This window comes from Podarcis pityusensis, assembly GCF_964106645.2.
Source record: "Podarcis pityusensis genome assembly, chromosome: 2".
Classification (NCBI taxonomy): domain Eukaryota; kingdom Metazoa; phylum Chordata; class Lepidosauria; order Squamata; family Lacertidae; genus Podarcis; species Podarcis pityusensis.
The window spans coordinates 33,803,317-33,828,466 of NC_138029.1; the positions used below are offsets into that span (position 1 = coordinate 33,803,317).

General features: G+C 44.3%; 1 protein-coding gene across 5 annotated transcripts; it reads left to right on the forward strand.

The window, feature by feature from the left end:
• The first annotated feature begins 112 nt into the window (after positions 1–112).
• HEATR9 (HEAT repeat containing 9) lies at positions 113–25,001 on the forward strand. 5 transcript variants are annotated; one of them, XM_080993869.1, is made up of 16 exons: positions 118–644; positions 1,807–1,856; positions 4,353–4,522; positions 6,388–6,484; positions 7,242–7,298; positions 9,936–9,992; positions 11,115–11,175; positions 12,303–12,433; positions 12,554–12,742; positions 14,758–14,850; positions 17,298–17,417; positions 17,895–17,968; positions 21,211–21,262; positions 23,204–23,290; positions 23,400–23,491; positions 24,817–25,001. In XM_080993869.1, exons 1-16 carry the CDS (start codon positions 548–550, stop codon positions 24,899–24,901), a joined length of 1,512 nt encoding a protein of 503 aa, XP_080849995.1. In that variant the 5' UTR covers positions 118–547; the 3' UTR covers positions 24,902–25,001. The 5 variants fall into 5 exon arrangements, with proteins under 5 accessions (XP_080849996.1, XP_080849997.1, XP_080849999.1 ...); XM_080993870.1 differs by lacking the exon at positions 1,807–1,856 and having other exon boundaries at positions 113–644; positions 4,387–4,522; XM_080993871.1 differs by lacking the exon at positions 17,298–17,417 and having other exon boundaries at positions 114–644.
• Positions 25,002–25,150: the final 149 nt, after the last annotated feature.

A 25,150-nucleotide genomic window follows, 5' to 3' on the forward strand; every position in this document is an offset into this window, starting at 1 on the left:
TGGCTTCCAACATATATAAAAAACACAACAAAACATTAAATATCAATGTTTAATGTCTTCTAAAGGTTGTATAGTTACTTATCTCTTTGGCTCAGGCATCACATAGCTCCATACCTGCCAATATTTCTCCCATGAAAACAGGGAAGTCCTGAGGAAAAGCAGGACATTCCAGAATCAAATCTGAAACCGATACGGCTTCTGTAAATCCAGGACTATCACTGGAAAATAGGGACACTTGGAGGGTCTGGGGTAGATCATCCATCAGGACAGTCTTGGATCCTCAAAGCAGTCAGAAACCATATTGAAACAGATCGAGATGATCATTATCAGGCTGAAGAAATACCTGGAATTGAATCACTCTCACTTCTGAGGTTATGCTTGGGGGTATGTAAAACAAAGGCCTAATCATAGTAGTGGTTTATGACATCACTCACTCCGAGCTCAGGAACAATGAGTCCTCATGAACCACCAGGTGTTGGCTGAAATATCTGTCTTCCATCAACTTCTGAAGTGATCAAAGCCAGGCTTGCAGTAAAAAGGGACAAAAATGGGCGGGACAAAAATGCTCCCAGAGAACACTTGCGGTGTCAAAGTGCCTCAAAAGTTATCATGGAGCTCTATGATTGAGATAATACAGGACAACGGTGAGTTAGAACTTCAGGAAATAATGTGATGTTGATGGTATCCTTTATTATTGTGTGAACTGGTAGCTGCTAGATCCAGGCTTCAGGCCAGATTCTTCCCTTCAAGTGTGGGTCCCTTTCCTCCTTGCCAGCAGAGCACTCCCACTGCACATAAATTTGCTGTCTGTCTTCTTCTGAGTCCATACTGTACAAGGCGAGAGGATGTTCCATCTCATTCTGGTAATTGCCTGTGTGCTTGGAGAGTGGAGGCAAATAGACAGTGACTTCAGGCCTGGAGGAGGAGCAGGCCTTGGAGGCTGTGGGTCCTTTGCATGGTTGAGACAAGGTGGCACTGTGGTCTAAACCGTGGAGCCTCTTGGTCATTTTAATACCAGGGAACAGTTTAGTGTGGTCCAATACAGTGGTACCTCTAGTTACGAACTTAATTCGTTCCGGAGTTCCGTTCTTAACCTGAAACTGTTCATAACTGGAGGCGTGCTTTCGCTAATGAGTCCTCCTGCTGCCACTGCGCCGCCGGCACACGATTTCCGTTCTCATCCTGGGGGCAAAGTTCTCAACTCGAGGTAACTCTTCCAGGTTAGTGGAGTTTGTAACCCGAAGCATTTGTAACCTGAGGCGTTTGTAGCTCGAGGTACCACTGTAGTTCAGTATGGCTCATTTTTGCCCACAACTCATACCAAGCAACAGAGTCACCCACAAACTTTTCAGATTTGTAAAGTTCCTGAATGGAATTGACATGGGCTTGAAAGTTTTGTTATTCCGCCCCCCCCCCCCCCCCCGGTCCAGCTCCATGGATTTTTCTCTCAACCTCTGTGCAAGTTTATCTCCCACCCTTGCCTTTATAGTAGACAAAAGCATGTTTAAAAAGCACATGGTTCAAGTTTGGCCCTAAGGGGACATAGGATTTCTGCCTTAGGGTCCTGCTAGAAGGGTGTTTATTGTAGGATATCTGCTTCTCCAGTATACATTGTTTTTACAGAGTCCACACAACAGTGCATGTCCTGTAACTTTTAACACCATTCAAAGTTTGTTTTGTTTTGTTCTGGTTTTGTTGTGCTGCAGCACAATAACATTGGTGTTAAACAGATAAAAAGTTGACTACCAACAAAGTAGCATACTCCTCTGCCTAGTGATAGGCTTTCCTCTGCTTTCCTCCTTTTAGGAACTGGAAAGCCTGTCCGGTCCACGATGCCAAGAAGCTCCGTTCACCAGGTCATAGCTGGAGCCCCATGATCCTTATCCGTAAAAAGCCATTTTGAAATATCCTTTCCAACTCCTGGCATGAAGTGGCTCCGAGGGTGGAGCTATGCTGATGAAGGGGTGGGGCTATGTAAATAAGCCCCCCCCTTCTCAGTGGCTTTTGTGTTCTGCGCTGAACAAAGTACAGTGGTACCTCGGGTTAAGTACTTAATTCGTTCCGGAGGTCCGTTCTTAACCTGAAACTGTTCTTATCCTGAAGCACCACTTTAGCTAATGGGGCCTCCTGCTGCCGCCGCGCTGCCGGAGCACAATTTCTGTTCTCATCCTGAAGCAAAGTTCTTAACCTGAGGTACTATTTCTGGGTTAGCAGAGTCTGTAACCTGAAGCATATGTAACCCGAGGTACCACTGTAGATAGGCTGCAAATCTGCAACAGCCTCAAGGAGGCAAAACTTTACCCTCAGCCTAGACACCAGGGATTTTGACTGCTTTGGAACAGTCACAGCAGCTTTTTACTTCCCTCCATGAAAGCAGATGGCTATCAATTTCTCCTATGGGGGAAAAATAAAACATTGCACTTGGAAACAATCTGGCAGAGGGGGCAAAATCCACCTTCCAGTCCTGGCTCTGAATGGCCTGCCTTCCTACGTGCATGTATGGAATGCATAATTCTTTTTACCTAGCTGTGCCTGCAATCATGTCCAAGAATTAATTTCCTGTGATAGGCACACACTTGTTAACCATCTACTGCCTCCCTGCTTGCATCAAGCCTTGCCTGTTTTGAGAAAACGGAGGACTGGTTGGTATTCTGTAACTTTCCCAGCCTGCTTTGTTTTAAGCTTCTTTGGTTCTACCAGCTTGATTTGTATTTATATCCAGGCATGGTAGTCACCGCATAAATGCGTATTAATTATACACAAACGACAAATGCTCTTTACACATCGTCCCTCTTTTCTGCTGCTGCTCCTTGTCCCATCCCAGAACCTTGAAGGAATTCTGGGAGCTGCTACTCTTCAGAAATCATGTGCCACATAGGAAGACATACTCACTGGCAATATTTACAGTTTTCCTCCACACATACCCTCCCCATCCAAATGATGAATGTCGCTTTCTAAAAAAAATAAACAGAAGTGAGTTCTGCAACATGCGGCGAAACATCGCACAAGGATAGCAGAGGCGTGTTTTCGTTTTTAAGTATGGCTGGCTCTACTGAATGACTCAGGTCTCAGTGAAGAATTTGTGTTGTTGTTGTTGAAGAATGCCCAGTCTGGAGCTTACGGAACCACAGGTTCAAGCAGGGCGAGTAAGGAAAAGCTTACCATCCAGGAATAGGCAGCGGCATTCTGAAATATTTACAGCGCTGGAATTAGGGCCATGCAGGCAGTTCCCCTGCACAGAGTGCCAAACCAAGGCACCACAAAAAAATAGTAATAAAAGCCTATATTTATATGGGTACCTACTCAAAGTTAGGGGGGCACCAAATTTTGTCCTTTCCCAGGGCACTATATTACCAAAGTCCACCCTTGTATATTGGTTAGAAGAGAGAAAAAGCCTACGAGTGGTCTTGTACTTTGGTATAAGCATTATACGATACGATAATCTTTATTGTCATTGTCCCATACAGAACAACGAAATTGAAAAAATCTAAACCAGACATTCAAAAACCAACAAGCCTGCTATCCCAGCTATTCCGGCCTGCTTAGCCCCCTAAAAACTCTGATACCCCATAATTAAATACAATATATTCCCATAGAGACTACCTTACACTGCGTTTAAAGCCAAAATCACATTTGAATAGAAACTGTTTCTCAGGCTGCTAGTCCTAGTCTTTATAACCCTGTACCTTACTCCAGAAGGCAGAAGGTGAAAGAGATCATTTCCAGGGTGCACACTATCCTGCACTATCTCTGCAGCTTTCTTATGGCACCTGGAAGCATAGATTTGATCCAAGGTGGGAAGAGTACACCCAATTATTCTCTCCACAGTCTTTACAACCCTGGACAGCATTGTTTTACCTGACCGTTCTGAGGCATGTGGCCATAGCAAAGGCTAAGGCTGTGTACACACTATAACTTTAAAGCGCATTAAAAAGCACCTTCTTTCCATCAAAGAATTCTGGACACTGTAGTTTGCCCTTCAAAGAGTTAAACTCAGCAACCCTTAAGAGACCAGAAATCCCAGAATTCTTTGAGGGAAAGAAGGCGCTTCCAATGTGGTTGTGTGGGGGGAATGCGATCTGCTTGTGCAATGGGACTGCAGCCATCCGCATCCCCTCGATCTTCTCTGAAAGGATGGGGGAACCTCCAGAACAGGTTTAAGTGGGGCAAAGCAGAATGGGGAGGGAAGTCTCAATGTGTGCATGCATACACCACTTAGGGCTACACTGAATTCATCCCATAAGTGTGTTTCCCAGACATGTGTCTAATTAAGGGAAATCTATTTCTGACAATAAGATCGCTTTGCTTCTTTCCTGTAGTAGTCTTAGTGTTTTAATATTTTTCGTCCTCAGATTCCTCGTGTAACTTACCCGTGTTCTCCTTCAGAGTGGAGAACGTTCCAGCCCGTGGTCACCTTTGTCCAGCCCAGAATAGTTGAGCAGCCTGATGCAGCTAGCTTGAAGAAGCAATGCCCGTATCGGAAGAAGCTGGAAAAGCAGAAGAAAAAGGCCCTGAAGAAAAGGTAAGATATAGGACACTGAGTTTCTAAGTCTACAAGCCTGACTTGAAGTAATAAATGAATACTCCTTTAAGCTAAATCTCCAAGCTTTGCTGCTTGGAGCGCAAAGGATTCAGGCTATTCTATGCTGGTGCTAACACTGGTGTTAAACTGACTATTTAATGGGCTGCCTGGTCCAAACAAAAACAAAGCAGATCAAACAATACTGCAAATTCAAGCAAGAGTGCAAATGCAGAAACAATGCAAAATACACAATTTAAAGCAACACCATCACATTTTCTGGCCCTCTGTAGTCTTCAGAAAAGATACTTGAGTAAAGATATCCGGTAAATATATTTGCAAGATATTGGCAAAACAAAATGGAAGTTGTCTCTTAGACCAACTTGATTGTCTTATAAATGTAAGTTAACAGAATAATGAAAGGAACAAGCCCACAAAGGAAAATAATCTTAACTTCTTTGGACAGGGAGTTTCACATACAGCCGTGTTTGTCTGCTTCCTCCAGTATCCAGTAGGTGGTAATAGCATATCACAGATTGTTCATCTTTGTCTACCGAGTCAATGTGAGACTTTTTAGGTGCTGAAATTGCCCTTTAGCAGAGCAAATTGAACTGTCTGTGTGGGACTCACCTCACTGATTTCATCCGCCTTTTGGATTCAGCTGGCCTCTCAGACATGAATAGCAATGGAACAAAATTTTATTATTTAATGCACCAACGTTTTATTATTTAATGCACCAAAATTTTATTATTTAATGCACCAAATACACCGGGGGGGGGGGGGGAGGATGATTCACATACAAGTATATTGTATGCATTTTTCAGAGTTAAATTTCATATGTTCAGTATTACCCAGGTGTTTGCAAGCCACTTGCATTTTTTTTAACAATCTCTCATGTCTCATCAGCTTGGGAAATGAACAGTTACATACCAGACCCTCCAAGTGTCCCTATTTTCCAGGGATGTCCCTGATTTAGAGAAGCCATCCCCGTTTCTGATTTCATCCTGGAATGTCCCACTTTTTCTTAGGATGTCCCTCTTTTCATTGGTGAAATGGAAAATAGGGACCCTTGGAGGGTCTACAGTTATTGCAGTGCCTACTTGCCTTTAGGGCTAATTGACGTGGTGGTTTGCATGTGGTGGCATGCAGTGGTTGTTATTTACTACATTTTGAAATAATAATAATAATTTTTATTATTTCTACCCTGCCCATCTGGTTGGGTTTCCCCAGCCACTCTGGGTAGCTTCCAGCACATACAAAAACACGGTGCTTTTTTTCCTTAAAGAAATGTTTAGGGGTACTCTCATTTTCCTACTCATATTGAAATACTGCCCCTCAATGAGGCCAAACTTAGATTCACAAAATGTTTAGGGGTACATGCGTACCCCTATGTCCCCCCCAAAAAAGCACTGTAAAAACATAATAAAACGTTGAACACTGAAAACATCTCAATACAGAGCTGCCTTCAGGCGTCTTCTAAAAGTTGTACAGACCTTTATCTCCTTGACATCTGATGGGAGGGTTTCCACAGGGAGGGTGCCACTGCCAAGAAGGCCCTCTGGCTGGTTAATGATTAATACAGCCTCTTTCCTCTTCCAGGGATATATTTCTGTCTGTCCCATGTACAGTTTGCATGACATGAACATCAGAGTTACCCCACGTTTTGAGAATCTTCTGCCTTCGTAGTACAATCAAAGTAATGACAAAACTGCATCTCCCCAGCGTAATTGAAGGACTTTCTTGTACAGTGTGGATTTATATTGCACTAGATTCCTTTGCTCGTTTTTATTCCTGCAGTGCTAACACTCTCAGCGAGTGCATTAACCAAATTTTAAACAGCCCATCACGGTGTCTTTTCTCTTGCTCAGGTCTGACTTTTCCCTCTCCAAGTATGTCAAGTTAGCAAGGATTAAAGAGAAAGAGAACTTCAATGAGAAGGAAAATTTGAATCCAGAAAGGCTCAAGGTCAGAAGCCAAAGGTTATGGTTTGCAACAGGGACATCTGCCAAGAACGGATTTAAGAATTAATTGTAGATTAATTGTTGCATGCTTTTTACTCATGGATCAGGGCAGGGATGAGGAAAGTTTTGTTGTGTGTGCCTCATTGCCAGTTGGAAATATGTAAATTGGCAAACATGGAGGAGGCCCATTCTTCATCCCATTCAGATGGACACATGGTGCAATTTATATTGTTTTATGGGTATGGGGAGCTCTTCTTGTTTTCTTCATACTCTTATCTGTAAAGAAGGCTTTTTTTGTGAAGGCTGAATTCATATACATGGCTCACTACTGTCAGTGGGACTTTACTACCTATCACTAAAACAGCCATTTTATTTATTTTCTACCATCGCAACAATCCTATGCATTATGAAGTGTCACTATTATTTCCATTTTACAGGTGCGGGACTGAGGCAAAGAGGCAATGATTAATGTCACACAATGAATCCATGACAGAGGTGTACTCACTCATTCTCTATCTCCCTAACTGGCACTAGAAGATAATCAGTTAAAACTCAGTGGCCTTAGTGTGACTTAACGGTGTGGCTAGTTAGGCAAAGCAAGCTAGCAAAAGCTTTTTAGCACCCTTTACAAGAGAGTTGTAATACATCATTGGAATTTTAACACTTTTAATACAGCTCTCTCTCTCTCTCTCTCTCTCTCTCTCTCTCTCTCTCTCTGTTTATGTATGTGTGTGAGTAATTTTTATTTTGTGTGCTTGCAGGCTCTCATAAACTATTTAGATTCTCCTGTGGAACTTGAGCAACTCTATGCAGCTCAGGTAAAGTTAAGACTTCTTATCTGTTTATTTTCGAGCTTGGAAAAGCCTTTCGAAAGGCTTGTTGTTGTTGCTGTTGTTGTTGTTCTCCCCTTCCAGATTTCCTTTAATATATGAGCGCTATCTGCTTTTAAAAGAAACACAACAAAAAGCAACAAAGCTAAGATTATCAGAATTTCAAAAGCGTGCCAAGCGTTCCGGGTCAGAAATCACATTGCAGATTAAGTCCTTTTACTGGTTAAACTTTGGAACTCACTGATGATGGCCACCAGCTTGGATGACATTAAAAGACTTTAAAAGAGAATTAGATAAATTCATGCAGGATAAGGCAACCAAGGGCTGCTAGCCATCATGGCTGTGCTTTGTCTCCACAGTCAGACACAGTATGCTTCTGAGTATCAGTTGCTGGAAAGTGCAGGCAGGATGGGTCATTGGCCTGATCCAGCAGGCCCTTCCTTTTTACATTAGAGGTCAGGAATTACAGTGGTATCTCGATTCTCGAACGTAATCCGTTCCGGAGGACCATTTGACTTCCAAAATGTTCGAAAACCGAGACGCAAAGGGCTGGCTGCAAATTCAATTGGAAAAATTGAAAAACATGCAGCAGAAGCCGTTAGACTTCCGAGACTCGTTCAAAAACAGAAGCAATTACTTCTGGGTTTTCGACGTTCAAAAATTGAATTGTTCGTCTTCAAAGATGCTCGAAAACCGAAGTACCACTGTATTTCCCATGGAAAGACACTGCGGTCCCATGTAAAAATTCAGATCCATGTGCCTATCAAATGTGTAGGCCTTCTAGGAAAGGGCCATTGTCCATTGATAACAAATCTTCAGAACCCCCCAAGTTCAGTCCCTCTCATCTCCAGGAAAGACTCAGAATGTCTCCTCTTTGAAACCCCAGAAAACCTCTGTATAGAAAATACTGAGCTGGGTGGACCAGTGGTCCAACTCATTATAAAGTGATTCCTATTAACCTTATTCCTGCTATACAGAGTTCTGCGTACCCTAGGGATGCTTATTTATTTATTCATTCTGGGTCAAGTTCGGAAAACCGGTTTGGAGGAATACAGAGGTGGCAAAGACCATTATTGGGGAAGCAAGGACCTTCATCTATTGGCCATGTTTATGTGTTACACTCAGTCGTCGGTGTAGGGGTGGTAACATCTGGTAAAGCCACTGTTATTTGTGTGTTTGCTTCTTTAAATTCTGCTAAGCTATAGAAGTGACGCAGCAGAAATAGAGCAAAGGTTTGGCTGGCCTCTAGACTCTCTGCCCATGTTGTGCTTCCCCAGAAGTCCTTTCAGCTAAAGCACAAAACTTTGAAGTGGCGACTTGCCTTAGGTAAAGGTAAAGGGACCCCTGACCATTAGGTCCAGTCGTGGCCGACTCTGGGGTTGTGGCGCTCATCGCGTTTTATTGGCCGAGGGAGCCGGCGTACAGCTTCCAGGTCATGTGGCCAGCATGACTAAGCCGCTTCTGGCGAACCAGAGCAGCGCACAGAAACGCCGTTTACCTTCCCGCCGGAGCGGTACCTATTTATCTACTTGCACTTTGACATGCTTTCGAACTGCTAGGTTGGCAGGAGCTGGGACCGAGCAACGGGAGCTCACCCCGTCGCAGGGATTTGAACCGCCGACCTTCTGATCAGCAAGCCCTAGGCTCTGTGGTTTAACCTACAGCGCCACCCACGTCCCTAGACGACTTGCCTTACCTTGCACCTATTCCAGGTGGATGGGAACAGCTCAACTTGTTTATGGTAGGGACAATAGTGTTGGAAAACGCCCTGGGGGTGTCTTTGCAGCCCCAAACTCCAAGCGTCCTCTGGTATGCGCAGCTCTGGAAAAGGCATTACCCTTCTCCAGTGTGCTTTAGTTACATATATCAAATTATATGTGCACACTAATCTTCTAGCATAACACAGCAAGAAGTGTGAGACATCGTAGAGCTCATCTATGTATTTATTTACACACTATGTACAGACAGAGGATCCATGGCATCTTTTCTCTCCAGCTCTGAGAGGAAACAGGCAGGAACAAGTAAAAGCAAAAGTATAGTACAATAGTACATACAGTGGAAGAGATAAGACTGTCTTCTATTCCCACACTCTTCCCAGACAGGCATGTGATTTACACCAATCTCATCTGCAGCATTGGAGGCGTGAAATACTAACAAATACAGTGGTATCTTGGGTTAAGTACTTAATTCGTTCCAGAGGTCCGTTCTTAACCTGAAACTGTTCTTAACCTGAAGCACCACTTTAGCTAATGGGGCCTCCTGCTGCTGCCACACCGCCGGAGCACGATTTCTGTTCTCATCCTGAAGCAAAGTTCTTAACCCGAGGTACTATTTCTGGGTTAGCGGAGTCTGTAACCTGAAGCGTCTGTAACCTGAAGCGTATGTAACCCGAGGTACCACTGTAGTGGGTGATGAATGCCTTTTGTTCGAAGATGTGGTGGACCAGAGAAAGCAATTGAGTGTGGGTCAGCTGTGTGCCTCTTCAAAGCCTCTCCAGAAAGCAGTCTTGCAGTTTGTAGTGCATTTATATTTTTCAAGGCAGAAACAAATCTCTCTGCAGTTTCCTGCAGGAATTGGGAGAGGCCACCCGGGTGATTATTCTGATTTCTCTGCCTGTCTTCCTAGGCCCTTGGACAACTTGGGGTTGCTGAGGAATCTGTCACATCTGCACTTTTTAATACTGTAAGTAGAATCCCCATGGACTCTTGCCATCTTGTGATGGGCATTTGCAGACTTTTCTAACTAGATACTAAATGGGGCATTTGGCTAGTGCTAGTATGAATCTCCCTCATACTCAGTAGCATCTGGGAGGGAGGAGTGTGATGGGAATGTGATATCATTGTGTGACACCCCCCCCCCATGCCAGTTCACCAACTGCTACATGCAGGAGCAGTGAATTCTTGAATGTGGTAGCATCTCATTACGCATTTCCTTTAACAGCTGTTTCTGGGGACACACATGAGGAGACGTGGGTCAGTGGCAGCCCTGCATCTCCTGTAACATCTAGTTAGGTAAAGGTAAAGGGACTCCTGACCGTTAGGTCCAGTCACGGACGACTCTGGGGTTGCAGCTCTCATCTCGCTTTACTTGCTGAGGGAGCTGGTGTACAGCTTCCAGGCCATGTGGCCAGCATGACTAAGCCGCTTCTGGTGAAGCAGAGCAGTGCACGGAAATGCCGTTTACCTTCCCACCGGAGCGGTACCTATTTCTCTACTTGCACTTCGTGCTTGCGAACTGCTAGGTTGGCAGGAGCAGGGACCGAGCAACGGGAGCTCACCCCGCCGCGGGGATTCGAAGCGCCGAACTTCTGATTGGCAAGCCCTATGCTCTGCGGTTTAACCCACAGCTCCACCCGCGTCCCACCCTGCTAAGTCATCATATCTCACCATTGGCAATGGCATAGCCCACAAGGGAAGTGGGTATGTGTGTGACTCTTCTGAGGTTAAATATAGAGCCCCTTGTAACTGTGGACTGGAGCAAGACTCACCATAGTTATTGCTGGGGAAAGTTTTCGTACCATATTAAGAACTTGTTGGGGCTGGAGGGAATTTGCCTTACCATGCAGCATATGACTTTTCACAATTAATTTATAGGCATTTGCTTTTCACGTGCCTCCTCTGTTCTTATGCTATATATACAATCTTGGATTGAGCTGAGCCCTGGTGAGTGGGCAGGCAGGGTGCTTGGCTTTGGTCTTTTGAACCCTTCCACTTCTATTCTGTGCACCTGTGATATGCTTAGATGTTCATACATGTATAAGTAAATGGTTTCCAGCTGGCCTGCCATTAGTACTTATTCTCTCAGTTCCAGGAATGCAACAGCTTGCCTTTGCAGTATGAAGCAGCCCGGTCGCTGGCTTTGCTAGGTGAGTGACATTTCACCTCTGATCATTATCTACACAACACAAGATCCTTCAGCACAGTTTGAAGCCAACTTGTTTGGACAGCCATAGTTAGCGCTGACCATGCCCCGGTTTGGGCAGAAAAACAAACCAGAGTTAGATGGACTTGAGCTCTTTTCTTCCTTCTTCCTCCTGGTGTGGCTAATTTTCTATTATTACTCACAGAGGAATGCTCCCTGGTGCATTTATAGCAATCCTCGTGTATTATAGGCCTTGTCACATGCAAGCAGAGGAGGGGTTTTTTCCTCCCTCACAGCTTTCTTTTGCACATTTCACACTTGTGGCAGAATTATAAAAGGTGACTTCCGGTCCCCTCTGTTACAGGGATATAACCATTTGAGATTCCTGTGTGGGCTGATATTTCAGATGACTTTCTGTTGGATTTGAATGTTTTGATTGCTTAGAACCCCCGGCCAAATTTTTTAGACACACATGGACTTTGATTGAATTGGAGACTTCTATTTCCTGATGGACTTCAGAGTGAGATTAAGGAAGGAATCCTTGGACTGGGAGCAAGTCCAGCTGAAATTAGTAGAATTTGTTTTCAGATAAACACACAGGCTGCAAATTGCCCAGTGATCTTTTTCAGCATGCCTTTGAAGACTGAAATCACATCTGTAAGCAAGATTTGAGCCAAGGCTCAGCCTTACAAACTTCTTTTGGATATCGCAGCTCAGCCTGGAATATCTGAAGTATTAATAACCAGTCATAATAATAAGCAGCCTACTTTCACTTTTTGTTTGCTAAAGAGTATCAACATCCGTCCTCTCAAGCTGGCAAGCAGGTGTCGGTTTGGTATTTCTGTTTTTAAAGGGGGAAAGAAATATTCTGTCTAGAATATATATCCTCAGAATTGTTTTGCCTTGCAGTGTGCTTCCCCTCCATTGTCACTGAACTCTTGTGCTTGAATTAATTTGTTTATCTTTGCTCTAATTGTATTTTTATTGCTTTGCGTTTTTATTTTGAATATGTTTATGTATGCCCGCAGAGAACTACAGTTAAGGGGTGGCAAATACTGCCGGTAATTAAATAAAACTTCCTGGGAGTTTTGCTTTTCCCTTTGATCACTGCCTCTTGATTCTCTGGAGCAGGTTGCCTAGATACCTCTGTAGTGAAAATGCTAATTAGACACCTAAAGGATGCGAGTCTGAATCGGAGAGAAGATACACTGAGTGCGTTGAAGGTATCCCTGCAGGCATGGTCAATGACACCTGAACTTGAGGTAATATGTGGGGCTGTATTACAGATAGACATGTGTTCTGCCCGTTTCTTCTCTTTCTGGGCCTATTTAAACAGCTTTCAGATCACTGTTGCACCTAATGCAGCTGCTCTCTTTCCCTAGTGGTATTGGATAGGTGCCCGGTCCAGTTTAATCCGAAATCTGCGACGGTTGGTGAACCTACAAGATCCCATGGACAGCGTGTCATTCGACGCAGCCCTTTGCTTAGGGTACCTGGACAAGTATAATCCAATCGCACAAGAGACCATGTTCATGTGCTTGTCCCAGGACGACTGTCAGAGAAAAATTCAGGTGGGGCTGTTACATAAATGGACAGAGAGATATGAGTTGTGCTTTGTGGTCCGAATATCTCTGTGAAGTGAGTCCCTGAGAAATATTTGCCCCAGGACAATCACAGGGGAAAGGAGAGACAAAACTTGTTGTGCATTCTGCCTTCTCACAGGGCAGGGGGCGAAGTTGCAGTTATTGCTCATTCCCCCTGTTTAAGAGAATATAAAAATGCACATTTATCAGCCACCTTCCCCAGTTTGCTTCCCTTTTCCTTAGCTAGTCATGGCCCTGAGATGGGAGAAATCTGCTATGCATAGGAATAGCCATAATCAAGAACATTTAGCTCAGATCTGTACTATGGCTGCACCCAATAGTGGACAAAGACCTTTGCGCAAACTGAACTAGTCAAGGCATTGGGAGACACGGGGCTCAATCTCCCTTAATCTACAACAGAGATAAAAGCAGCTGTGGCACAGGAGTCAGTGTGAGAGGAGAGAATCAGATTTAGGCTGTAAGAGCAGTATTTCCCAGCCTTGGGTCTCCAGCTGTTTGTGGACTACAACTCCCATCATCCCTAGCAAGCAAGACCAGTGGTCAGGGATGATGGGAATTGTAGACTGAAAAAAGCTGGAGACCCACGTTTGGGAAACACTGCTGTAGAGCTATGGTGAAGCTTTTTCTTATACCTCATTGACAGTATATCATTTGTTTGTACATTTGCACATTCTCCATGGAAGCTAGAAGCTGACTTTTTAAAACCTGGTTTGTTTGTTTTTCTAAAGAAAAGGCAAGAAGAAAAAGACGCAACTTTAGGATTCAGTTGAAAGGATTTTTTTTTTTTTTAATAAATATTTATTGGGTTTTACAATAGAAATAAACATAATAAACAGTGTAACATATATCTTAACATAATTTCACATTTTCTTTGGACTTCCTCACATCTCCCGCTCCCACTTTCATCGTTATAACATTTTATCAGCAATTTATTATCTTATTTGCATTCTTATATCCCATCTATATATTTGTAATCTTATAATTCTCAAAAAAAAATTAAAATTCATATTTTCTCAATTTCACTTATTATCTTAAATCATCTAGTTTAGTGGTGCTCAATTATTTGTAATCTAGCATCCTGCTTAACATTCACTCAAATTACAATGTTTTTGTAAATAATTCTTAAATTTCTTCCAATCCTCCTCCATCTTCTCTTCTCCCAGGTCACGAATTCTGCCGGTCATCTCGGCCAGTTCCATATAGTCTATCAGTTGCATCTGCCATTCTTCCAGTGTGGGTAGATCTTGAGTTTTCCAATGCTTTGCGAGAAGTATCCTTGCTGCTGTTATTGCATACATAAAAAATGTCTGGTCCTTCTTTACCACCCCTTGGCCGACAATGCCCAAAAGAAAGGCCTCTGGTTTCTTAGTGAAGGTATACTTAAATACCTTTTTCAGTTCATTATAAATCATTTCCCAGAACGCCTTCACTTTAGGACAAGTCCACCAGAGGTGAAAGAATGTTCCTTCACTCTCTTTACATTTCCAACACTTATTATCAGACAGGTGGTATATTTTTGCAAGTTTGACTGGGGTCATATACCATCTATATATCATTTTCATTACATTTTCTTTCAAAGCATTGCATGCAGTAAAGTTCAACCCAGTACTCCACAACCTTTCCCAGTCCTCAAACATGATATTATACCCAATGTCCTGTGCCCACCTTATCATAGCTGATTTAACCGTTTCATCTTGTGTATTCCATTTTCAGTTGAAAGGATTTAAACTGTAGAAGATCAGATTCCTAATATGCCGTTGGGAGAAGAGTTGGGCAATTGCATTAAGTTGTTTTGGGATCTCCTTTCCTACAGTTTTTCAGGAGTTCAGGTTCAGGGACTGTCGTATTATTTTAATGCTACCTTTAATATTATTTAGTTAAACGAGACTTCTTGGCATGAAGCCCAAATTGTCTTCCTCTCCCCCATACCTTACCCCACTTTGAACACATGCTCTCTCTCCATCCATGTCTTCCTCTTCTAGGCTTTGGTCATGCTGGTAAAGCAAATGGCCATCGTGGACCCTGTAGTTATCAAAACTGTTATTGACCAGCTTCAGCGTTCTCCTTTGTACAAGGTGAGCAAATTTTGTTCTGTAGAACCCTTTCTGTGGTGTATTAAGCCAGTATCTCAATTTTGGCTGAATTTCCCTCCCACTCTTTTGCTCGTCCATGGATCCAAAAATTTGCTTGCTATTTTCTCTCTACATGCTTTTTCATGCATGAATTTGGCTGAATTGGTCCTTTGCCGGTATATAGATTTGTCTGAGCTTCTCTCTCTCTGTTTATCTATCTTACAAAAGGATTCTATTTATTTATATTTACTCAGAAATAAATTCCTGTGGGTTGGGGTCAGCAACCTTTTTCAGCTGTGGGCCGGTCCACCGTCCCTCAGACCATGTGGTGGGCAGGACTATATTTTGGGGAAAATTCATATGCCCCAGAAATAACCCAGAGATGCATTTTAAATAAAAGGACACTTTCTACTCATGTAAAAACACCAGGCAGGCCCCACAAATAACCCAGAGATGCATTTTAAATAAAAGGACATATTCTACTCACGTAAAAACATGCTGATTCCCAGACCATCTGTGAGCCGGATTGATAAGGCGATTGGGCCGCATCCGGCCCACGGGCCTTAGGTTGCCTACCCCTGCTGTGGGCTCAATGGGACCCCTTCCCAAGGGTCTATGCTTCAGGGATTATGTCTGGAACTTGTTTTTCCTGCACAGTTCTGGATCATTTGAAATAATAATCTCAATGGAATGGCCTCAGAAATGTGTGTGTTATCTCTACTGAAATGTCAGGGGATAGGGGCAATGCTGCTGCTATCACAAAAGCAACAAGCAGTCTTGTAGCCCCTCAAAGCTAACAAATATATCACGATATATATAAAGCACAAGCTTTTCTGGGCTAGAGTCTACTTCATCCACAACACATGTGTTAGTTTTTAAGTTAAGTTACAAGACCTTATGGTTTTTGCTACAACATACTAACATCACTACCCTTGTGGGGGCTGCTAGAATGTCAGTTTGAGGCAGATTTAAACCAGGGATGAGAAACGGTTGGGCCTCCAGATGTTCAGCTCCCATCAGCCTCAACAGCACGACCAGTGGTCAAGGATTACGGCAGCTGTAGTCTAAAAACATCTGGAGGGACGCCACAGACTTCTCAACCCTGAGACACCATGCCTCTATTTTTCCAGAAACTGCACAGTTCTAAATCTAGAAGCCTTGCTGCTGGTGTTATAATGGGATCTGTGCAACTTCACTTGCTGTTAGTACGTGAGGATTTGTCCAAGGCACCAAGCATGTTTGCATTCTCCAGTTCTTTAGGCTAATTCTTCTCCCAGAACTCCTTGAACATGATTTCCTTTTTAAACAACAACAGCAACAACAAAGGGTCATATTTAGCCTAAGAGAATCCCCGCTGAACTTGAAATCACCTTCCTAGAATGTTATGGGAACAGCCCAAGATACATGATTGAATCAAGGGTTTGCATTTGATGCTGCAAGAATTGTGATCTATGCAAAGTGCAGAAATCAGCTAAGACCACCCTCAATTAGAGATTTGTTTCTGAGAACTATCAGGTTTGTTTCTGAGAGCAATATGCATGGGATTGGGTTACAAGTATTGTATTATTTTTTTCAAGGACTTCCTACCACTCGATTTTCCTTTTTCCATTGTTCCATTCGTTCATGTTCTCAGTAATTTAAAAGTTTTGTCTGTGTTGCGGATGCAGCTGTCTTTAGAGTTAACGGGCTAGAAGGAAAACATAAATAAGAAAGCAGATTTTTATTTCTTATATAAGCACAAAGTAACATGGATCTTAGGGACGCGGATGGCGCTGTGGGTTAAACCACAGAGCCTAGGACTTGCCGATCAGAAGGTCGGCAGTTCGAATCCCTGCAACAGAGTGAGCTCCGTTGCTCGGTCCCAGCTCCTGCCAACCTAGCAGTTCGAAAGCACGTCAAAGTTCGAGTAGATAAATAGGTACCACTCCAGCGGGAAGGTAAACGGCATTTCCGTGCACTGCTCTGGTTCGCCAGAAGCGGCTTAGTCATGCTGGCCACATGACGCGGAAGCTGTACACCGGCTCCCTCGGCCAATAAAGCGAGATGAGCGCCGCAACCCCAGAGTCGGTCACGACTGGACCTAATGGACTGGACCCTTTACCTTTACCTAACATGGATCTTGCCTGCCTTTGACGATGCATGCCTTTGGACCGGCATCCTGAACTAAAGCTTTTAGCTTTACCTATATCCTATGACGTTTATTTTGTTTACCTCTTTAAGTTTCTTCTTCTTCTTCTTTGTGTTGTAACAGGTTTTGTAAGCTTTGAAAATCAGTAAAACATAACTAGAAAAGAAGTGGTGGGGACTGGTGAATAGTGGAAGAAAGAGTGGCAGTCCTACTGGGGCAGAATGAAGAGCAGGTTGAAGGGACAGTCTGTTGAAATATCACAAGCACATGGCGTTTGTTAAATGGATAGTTTATGTTCTCTTTTTTGCCTCTTTACCCTCAGCATCGCGTTGATGCTGCAAGACTGCTGGCCACCATAGGGCTCGAAATCATCCAAGAGGAAGGCTTGGAGGAGGAAGTGTTCAATGTGCTTCTGGAGAAGTTGTCTGAGGAACCTTTTCTGGTGATGTTGAACTTTTCAAAGCTGTCCCTTTGGTTTTTCAGTTTTGCGAACTAGGCTTTATAGTACAGTTCTGCCTTGCCTTTTAAAACACCCAAATTCTGTAGTTCTCCATCATGTCCTGTTCCATTCAGATGCCATCTGTGCCTAAGCAACGGATGTCCAAAATGTATACACCCCAGCTTATGTTTTTTAATCATATGGAAGCTAGTTTGAGGGCAAGTGCATCACGCACAAGTATTTCTCAATAAACTACAAGATACATATGGGTTGTGGCTAACATAATGTGTACTCTGCTTCAAATACCAGTGGTGGGAGCACACTGGGATTGAAGTAAACAGCAATGTGTACACAGCCTGAGTTATCCACAGAATTCATACTGAGAAACTATGGTTAATGGTGTTGGTTCAAGGAAACAATAGGTATAAAAGCAGAATTCCTAGATGCCAATATGAGGTTTGTGTCTCATCCTTCACCCAGGTTGTGAGGCAGGCTGTTGCCTCAACTGTTGAAGAACTGAACATAAAGAAGCGAGTCTGGGACATAGTGGAGAAGTAAGCTGCAAGATAAGGCAACGATTCAATGTATATTTCATTTTTTCCCTTCAGTGAGAGAGACCCTAAAGGTGGCTGCAACTTTCACACTTCTCAACTGCAGGGGTCAAACTGCAGAAAGTGCCACCTGGTGTGAGGCTGTGTTCACCCCGTGAAAGTACATTTTTCCCCTCCCAAAAACCCCGGGAACTGGCTTTTTGTTAAGGGTTCTGGAAATTGTAGCTCTCCGTGTACTATACTACAGTTCCCAGGATTCTGGAAGGGGGTGCTTTAATTGTATTGTGTGTATGCAACCTGGGTGCAAAAGGAGCTATAGGGCTGCACCTGCCCACACACTTTACAGAACCCAGCATTTGAACCATAATTTCATGGACTAAAATCCACATTCTTAAGGCTCATGAAATCTTGTATTGTCTTAAGCTGCATACAGAGGATTATTAGAGAGTTTAAAAAAAATATTATAACAAAGTTACTGCAGGAGTTATACACCTTTAAAGGCAATTCCTAGTGGGAAGGAGCAGCGGAGGAGCAAGCCGAGAGGGCGCCTGGGACGGCGCGCATGCCCTGTGCCCAGGGGTGGGGCCAGCCGATCTGGGGCAGGACAGTCTGCAGGGCCTCTGAGCAGTCTCTCTGGTTCCTCCCACTCAGCCGCCCTACCACTGAGGGGGAGGCAGCGAGTGGACTGTTTGGGGCAGCACGGAGCCTGTGGGCACCCAAGCCACCATGTTACTCCCAGGAGAGACGCGTAGCTCTGGCGTGCTGCAGGCCCCGGAGTGAGTGTCGCCCGGCATTTTGTCACCCCCCTCAGTGGTAACACCCAGGGCAGCCCGCCCCCACCGCACCCCCTTCCCCCGCCCCTGGGAAGGAGAGGTAGACGCTAAGAGACAGAGCGAGTCCCATTCAGAGTCAGAGGAGAAATCTCCCTGAAGGAAGAGAGGCATGGATTGTGCAGACCACCGGCTTTTCTGGGAAACAAAAATCCTTGGCTGAGCTGCTGGAGTAGGCCGCAAAGTGGTTTAAACAATATTGTAGAGCTATCGTTTCTTCAGCATACACTCTTTTTTTACAAAAAAAAATAATCTTGACCCACTGTGGTCTCTGCTCAAACTAGTTTAGCAGCTTTTTGTAGTGCTTTAATCTAGAAAAAAAAGCCAAAACTACTCTACTGAAGCATGATCTGAATATTGCAGCAGATGATGATGATGGTGATGATGGTGATGATGATATTTATACCATGATCATCCAGCTGGGTTTCCCCAGCCACTCTGGGCAGCTCCCAACAGAATATTAAAAACAGAATAAAACTTCAAACATTAAAAACTTCCCTAAACAGGGCTGCCTTCAGATGTCTTCTAAATGTCAGATAGTTGTTTATTCTCTTGACATCTGATGGGAGAGCGTATCACAGTGCGGGCGTCACTACTGATAAGGCCTTCTGCCTGGTTTCATATAACTTCACTTCTTGTAGTAAGGGAACCGCCATAAAGCCCTCGGAGCTGGACCTCAGTGTCTGGGCTGAACGAGGGGGGTGGAGATGCTCCTTCAGGTATACTGTCCCAAGCTCCCTTTTGCATCTTATAACCTCTTGTGTTAACCATGCGTCACAGCAGACTCCTAGAGCACATTTATTAAACAGACTGGTCCTGAGGCTTACTTGCACAGAACTGAAGTGGTGGAGGGGAACCTCACAACCCGCCTACAGAAATCCCACCACATCTGCCGAACTGCAGGAAGAGTGATGGCTACATTCAACTTCCTTTCAACCCATGACACATGAAATTTGGCAAGACATTGGTGTGAACCCGCACTCTAGTTACATAACATATTCTGGATTGGAGTCCCGTGGCTGCTTTTTCAGCTCAAACATGCTTTTAAGAAAATAGGTTTACAGTGGTACCTCAGGTTAAGAACTTAATTCGTTCTGGAGGTCCGTTCTTAACCTGAAACTGTTCTGAGGTACCACTTTAGCTAATGGGGCCTCCTGCTGCCGCCGCACCGCAACTGCACGATATCTGTTCTCATCCTGAAGCAAAGTTCTTAACCCGAGGTACTATTTCTGGGTTAGCGGAGTCTGTAACCTGAAACGTCTGTAACCCGAAGTACCACTGTATTGCAATGTGTGATTTTGCCATATAGTGAAGCTCTGTGAAAGGATGGGTGGTTTGCCACATATGTGCTCCTGAGGCAAATTAAAAATAGAGGAGGGGAAGTACAGATTTTTCTGTTAGGGATTGAAATATACTAGGCCAGAGGCTACTTGCAATCTAGTCATCTTTGCTCCATGGGAAGAGGCTGCTGCAATGCGGAATTAGGGGAAAAAACCAAACCAGATCAAACAGGACTCTTTAGGCCAGCAACAAGGCTCTGCCCTCACCCATTATATTTGCAGAGTTACTGGGGTTGCTGTCTTAACCCCACATATTTAGGATTAAGCCACATTGAATTCAATAGGATTTACATCTGAGCAGGCATGTGGCTTATCCACACTTCCTCTTGTGTCTCAGCTGCTTCCCTCCCCTGCTTTTTAGCGCTCAACTGGAGCAGGCAGCAATTTGGGTTTCCCCCAGATTATCATTTGTTCCCACCTATTGTTGAAGAGTGAGTTTTCCCTGGGAAAGGAGAAGGGCAAGGGGAAAACTGCTCAGAACCCATGCTTTCTAGGCATGGCACAAGCAGAAGTGTGAACAAGCCCATGGCGAGGATTGCACTGTAAACTACTGCTGTTCACAGGATCAGAATCATAGAGCTGGAAGGGACTATGAGGGTCATCTAGTCCAACCCCCTGCAATGCGGGAATCTTTTTGCCCAACATAGGGCTCGAACCCAAGACCCTAAGTCGATTCAAGGCTAGTGCAAAGGAAGCCATGAAATAGGACACTTGTTGCTGTTGTCCCTCGCCCAACCCCCCCCCCAAACATCCATCTGTACACAGCCTTGTAACCTGATCCTATGAATGTTTGCTGAGAACTAAACCTCACTAATTCATTCCCAAATAAGTGCACTTTGAACTGCAGTCTTGTTCTGTGGCATCTCTCATCCAGGTATGGGAAGCTTGCATCAGGAGGATATAGCTTTGGTTGAACTGAGAAGGGCATATTTGAAAAGGGTTCTTTCAAATTGTTGAGAAATAATATCACAGTGGAACCAATATCTTTTGAGGGGGGGATCTCATGGATATGAACATTTTTCTTCTTCTCCTCTGAAATGTCAGTACTGGTAAATGCCTCCTTTTTTGTCCATAGGCAGCTAAGGGATGACAAAGATGAGATCCGAAAGAAGGCTGTGATTGCATTAGTAAGTCACACTTCATGTTTAGTCACATAGCCTTGGAGCTGTCAGCTTGCAATCACAAAATGTGCATTATTATTAATATTATTATTATTATGCAAGCAGTGCTTTTTTTCAGGGGGTACTCAAGGGTACGCAATACGGGCGCCTCTTTTTGTTGTTAAAAAGTGTGGCACTTACTGTAACAACTTCATGGTGAACGCTGGCACCTATTTTTCTAGGGGGGGGGACGCACTGTATGCAAGGATACATAGATTGGTGTTCAACTGGATAAACTCTGCTGACAGAAGATATCCACCAGCTGAATAAGAAGGAAGGCTGTTTCCAGCAATTCCTCCTTTCCCCCATTGCATCCCCCATCTGCAGCAGAGGATTTGGAACCTTCCAGGGGGATTGCCAAAAATCACCTCCCCCTCCCCACACTACTGACTTCCAACAGCGAAGAGACACAAATCAGATATTGCCCATAGTAGGTTGCATGCTTGCCTTTGGGATTAAACTGTTACGACAATTCCAGAGCCCCAGAATGTCTTCACTACTCACCTGAAGGCCAAGGTGAAAGACTGGCTGCACTTCCCAAGGGAGGAAAGTCCATAACCATCACATTCCTAAGCCCCACATGCCCCAGGCAGCCAAGTCTCTGAATCACCTTTCCCCAACCCAGTGCCTTCCAGCTGGTTTACACTGCAATTCTCACCACTCCTGACTATTGGCTGGAGCTGACGGGAGTTGTATGTAGCCCAGAAACCTGGAAGGCGTCAGGCTGGGGAAGGCTGCTCTGAAGGCAAAGGGGCACAGAACATGGTCTCCAGTGATGAACATATGCAAACTCAGAAATTCCTGGTCTCAAGCCATTTCGGGCTTTGTTGTTAATAACCAGAACTTTGAATTGTGCCTAGAATCACCAACCAACACCCACCAACAAAAACATCAAATCTTGGAGCAACTCACATAACACCAGAGTGTAATGTACTCCACAAAACTGACGCCAGCCAACCTTCTTGACAGCTACGTTTTGCACCACCTGAGGTTTCTGAACACTTTTCATGGGCAGGAACTCAGAGCATTTGGAAGTCATCTTATTTGGAAGTGAGTTGTATGGCCAAGGCATGTGTGAATGTGGGTGGGTCTGCCTTTCCCAAGAAATTATTGGGCCTAAAGCTCTTGAGAACCTTCAGAAATACTTACAAGACATACAGGCACTTCCAGACTGTCATAACTTTTGGTATTCAGTCACATAGCAACAAATTCAGGCTGCACAATTAGAATCAGCCAGTCGGACTTTACCAGGAATGAGGCCCACTGGAGCACCAGCTGAAGCTGGACAAAACACTATTGGGCCAAAGTACTCCAGGAGTACTCCCAGGTTTTTAGGTCGACATCCCATCCAATGGAATGGTAGTCTTCCTGGCCAATAGCAGTTCTGTCTTGCACATATTTAATTTCTGTTTGTTTACCCTTAACACTTCCTGTTTGTAGATTATACATTTGTGTGTAGATTTGCTTAGGGAAATGAAGCTCCTCAGATACGTGTGGTACTGAGACCTCTGGGTATGGGGCAGTATAGAAATTCAAAAAAAATTCAATAAATAATAATACATGTGTCCATCTATTATTGTGAGAAGAAAAGTGCTCTCTGATCATGAAAGATGGCCAGATTAAATGTTGTGGCACACCATTAAGAATAAAATATATATTTAAAGAAGATAAATAAATGAGTAAGTTAATTTGGATATGCAGAAGATATTAAAAATAAAGGAACTGCAGAAAGGGGGGGAAGGAAGTCAAGTTTTAAAATGTCACAATGATTGTAAAATCAGTGAAATGTATATATCTGAAAAGTATAAATATATTTTTTAAAAAAGAATAAAATGCCAATTTGAAAAACCTTTCTGCATCTTGTTTTGCTTTATATAAGTGACACTTCATTCCTCTGCCTCTCACTAGGGTGTCCTTGGCATTCGCAATAAGAATTTGTTCTTTGCCATGTTGGAAATGCTGGAGCTAGACACCTGTGAGGATGTCCGCATACAGGTTGGTATCAGGGCAGTTCAGAGTCCTGTAGGTTGGAACCTTCTGTGCTGCTGACTGTCTCTCTTTTGCTGATCAGTAAATTGAGTGTTTCCCCACATACTCCTCTCAGGTTGTCAGGGCATTTTCCACTCTGGGGATGGACAACATGCATGTGAGGAAGAGCCTTGTGAAGAAAGCACAGACAAAAGGGATTCTTGCCAGGTATGATGCACATTAAAGGTAAATGTACCCCTGACCATTAGGTCTAGTCGCGGACGACTCTGGGGTTGCGGCGCTCATCACGCTCTATAGGTGGAGGGAGTCGGCGTTTGTCCGCAGACAGCTTCCGGGTCATGTGGCCAGCAGGACTAAGCTGCAATGTTTCTCTAAGGTAAAGGTAAAGGGACCCCTGACCATTGGGTCCAGTCGTGGCCTACTCTGGGGTTGTGGCGCTCATCTCGCTTTACTGGCCGAGGGAGCCGGCGTACAGCTTCCGGATCATGTGGCCAGCATGACTAAGCCGCTTCTGGCGAACCAGAGCAGCGCACGGAAATGCCGTTTACCTTTCCACCGGAGTGGTACCTATTTATCTACTTGCACTTGACATGCTTTCGAACTGCTAGGTGGGCAGAAGCTGGGATCGAACAACGGGAGCTCACCCCGTCGCGGGGATTCGAACCGCCGACCTACCGATCAGCAAGCCCTAGGCTCTGTGGTTTAGACCACAGCACCACCCACATCCCTATGATGCACGTTAAGGGGTGCACAATAAAGTAAAAGCCATGCCTGATGCAACTCCCTGGGAGCAGGAGGTCTGTTTGAAGGCCATATCAGAGCAGCAATCTCCTACGAGGCAGGGACAAGGGAATAAGTGGTGAGGGGTAAAAATCCCAGATGCAGCCCCTGTAAAGTCGAAGTTGAAGCAGAGGCAGTCTGTAACCAGCTAGAGTAGGTTTCTTAGTTGCTCAGAACCTTCGGCAAGCTTGATCAGGGAGCCTCTTATAAGCCAGGAAGCATCCTCAGCCGCCTGCACATCTTGTTGCACAGAGGTTTTCTTGTCTGGTCCTTCCTGCAGTTTCCTCCTTTGGCTTGAGCTGGCTGGTGGTAGACGCAGGCAGAGTCCCTGCCTGATGTCCCTCAGGCTGCCAGTTCAATGCCCATTGCAAGCTGGAGTCATAGCTGGTTTGAAAGTGACCTAGCTTATAGAGAATTTGTATGTGTGGATGTGGTGGGCCTAACCAGGTGCAAATGGAGTGTGCTAAAAATGTGTCTCTTGGGTTCCTGGAACTGGGCACTTGAATTCCTGACATGGGGTTTCTTAGTTCAGCATCAGGTTTCCCATGCAAAATGCTACCGCGCCAAGTGAACATTGCAAAAGGGGGAGAAAGTGTGTGTGTGGGGGGAGAGTTTTCTCTGGGGGTAAGTAATTTACTAACTGGCAGGATAATCCTATTAACGGATTCAAAAATATGGCGTCCCCCAAAGGGAGTCTTTATTCACCTTCCTTTTCTTTTGCATTCTCCTTGGCTCTCCTTCCTCCTTCACAGAGAATGTTCCAAAGCCTTGGAGTCACTTGATAAGGTCTCTGATGCCCAGAAAGAGTATATGCTCCAATCCTTCAAAATCTACTGAGATGACTTCTTTCTTTTTGGATTGCGACAGCAGAATCAAGGCAAGGCAGATGGAATAAAACATCGCCTCTGGTTTTCCAGTGGCAAAGTGTGTGAGAATATATCTGAGCAGGCCTATTCACAGAGTGCATTTCTTCAGCAGTTGCGGGCATCTCACGAGTTACGTTGATAGCAGGTTTTCAGATCATCTGGTTACCTATCACCCAACTGGACTTTCTATAATATTTTCCTTTTGACTACCAGAACTCCT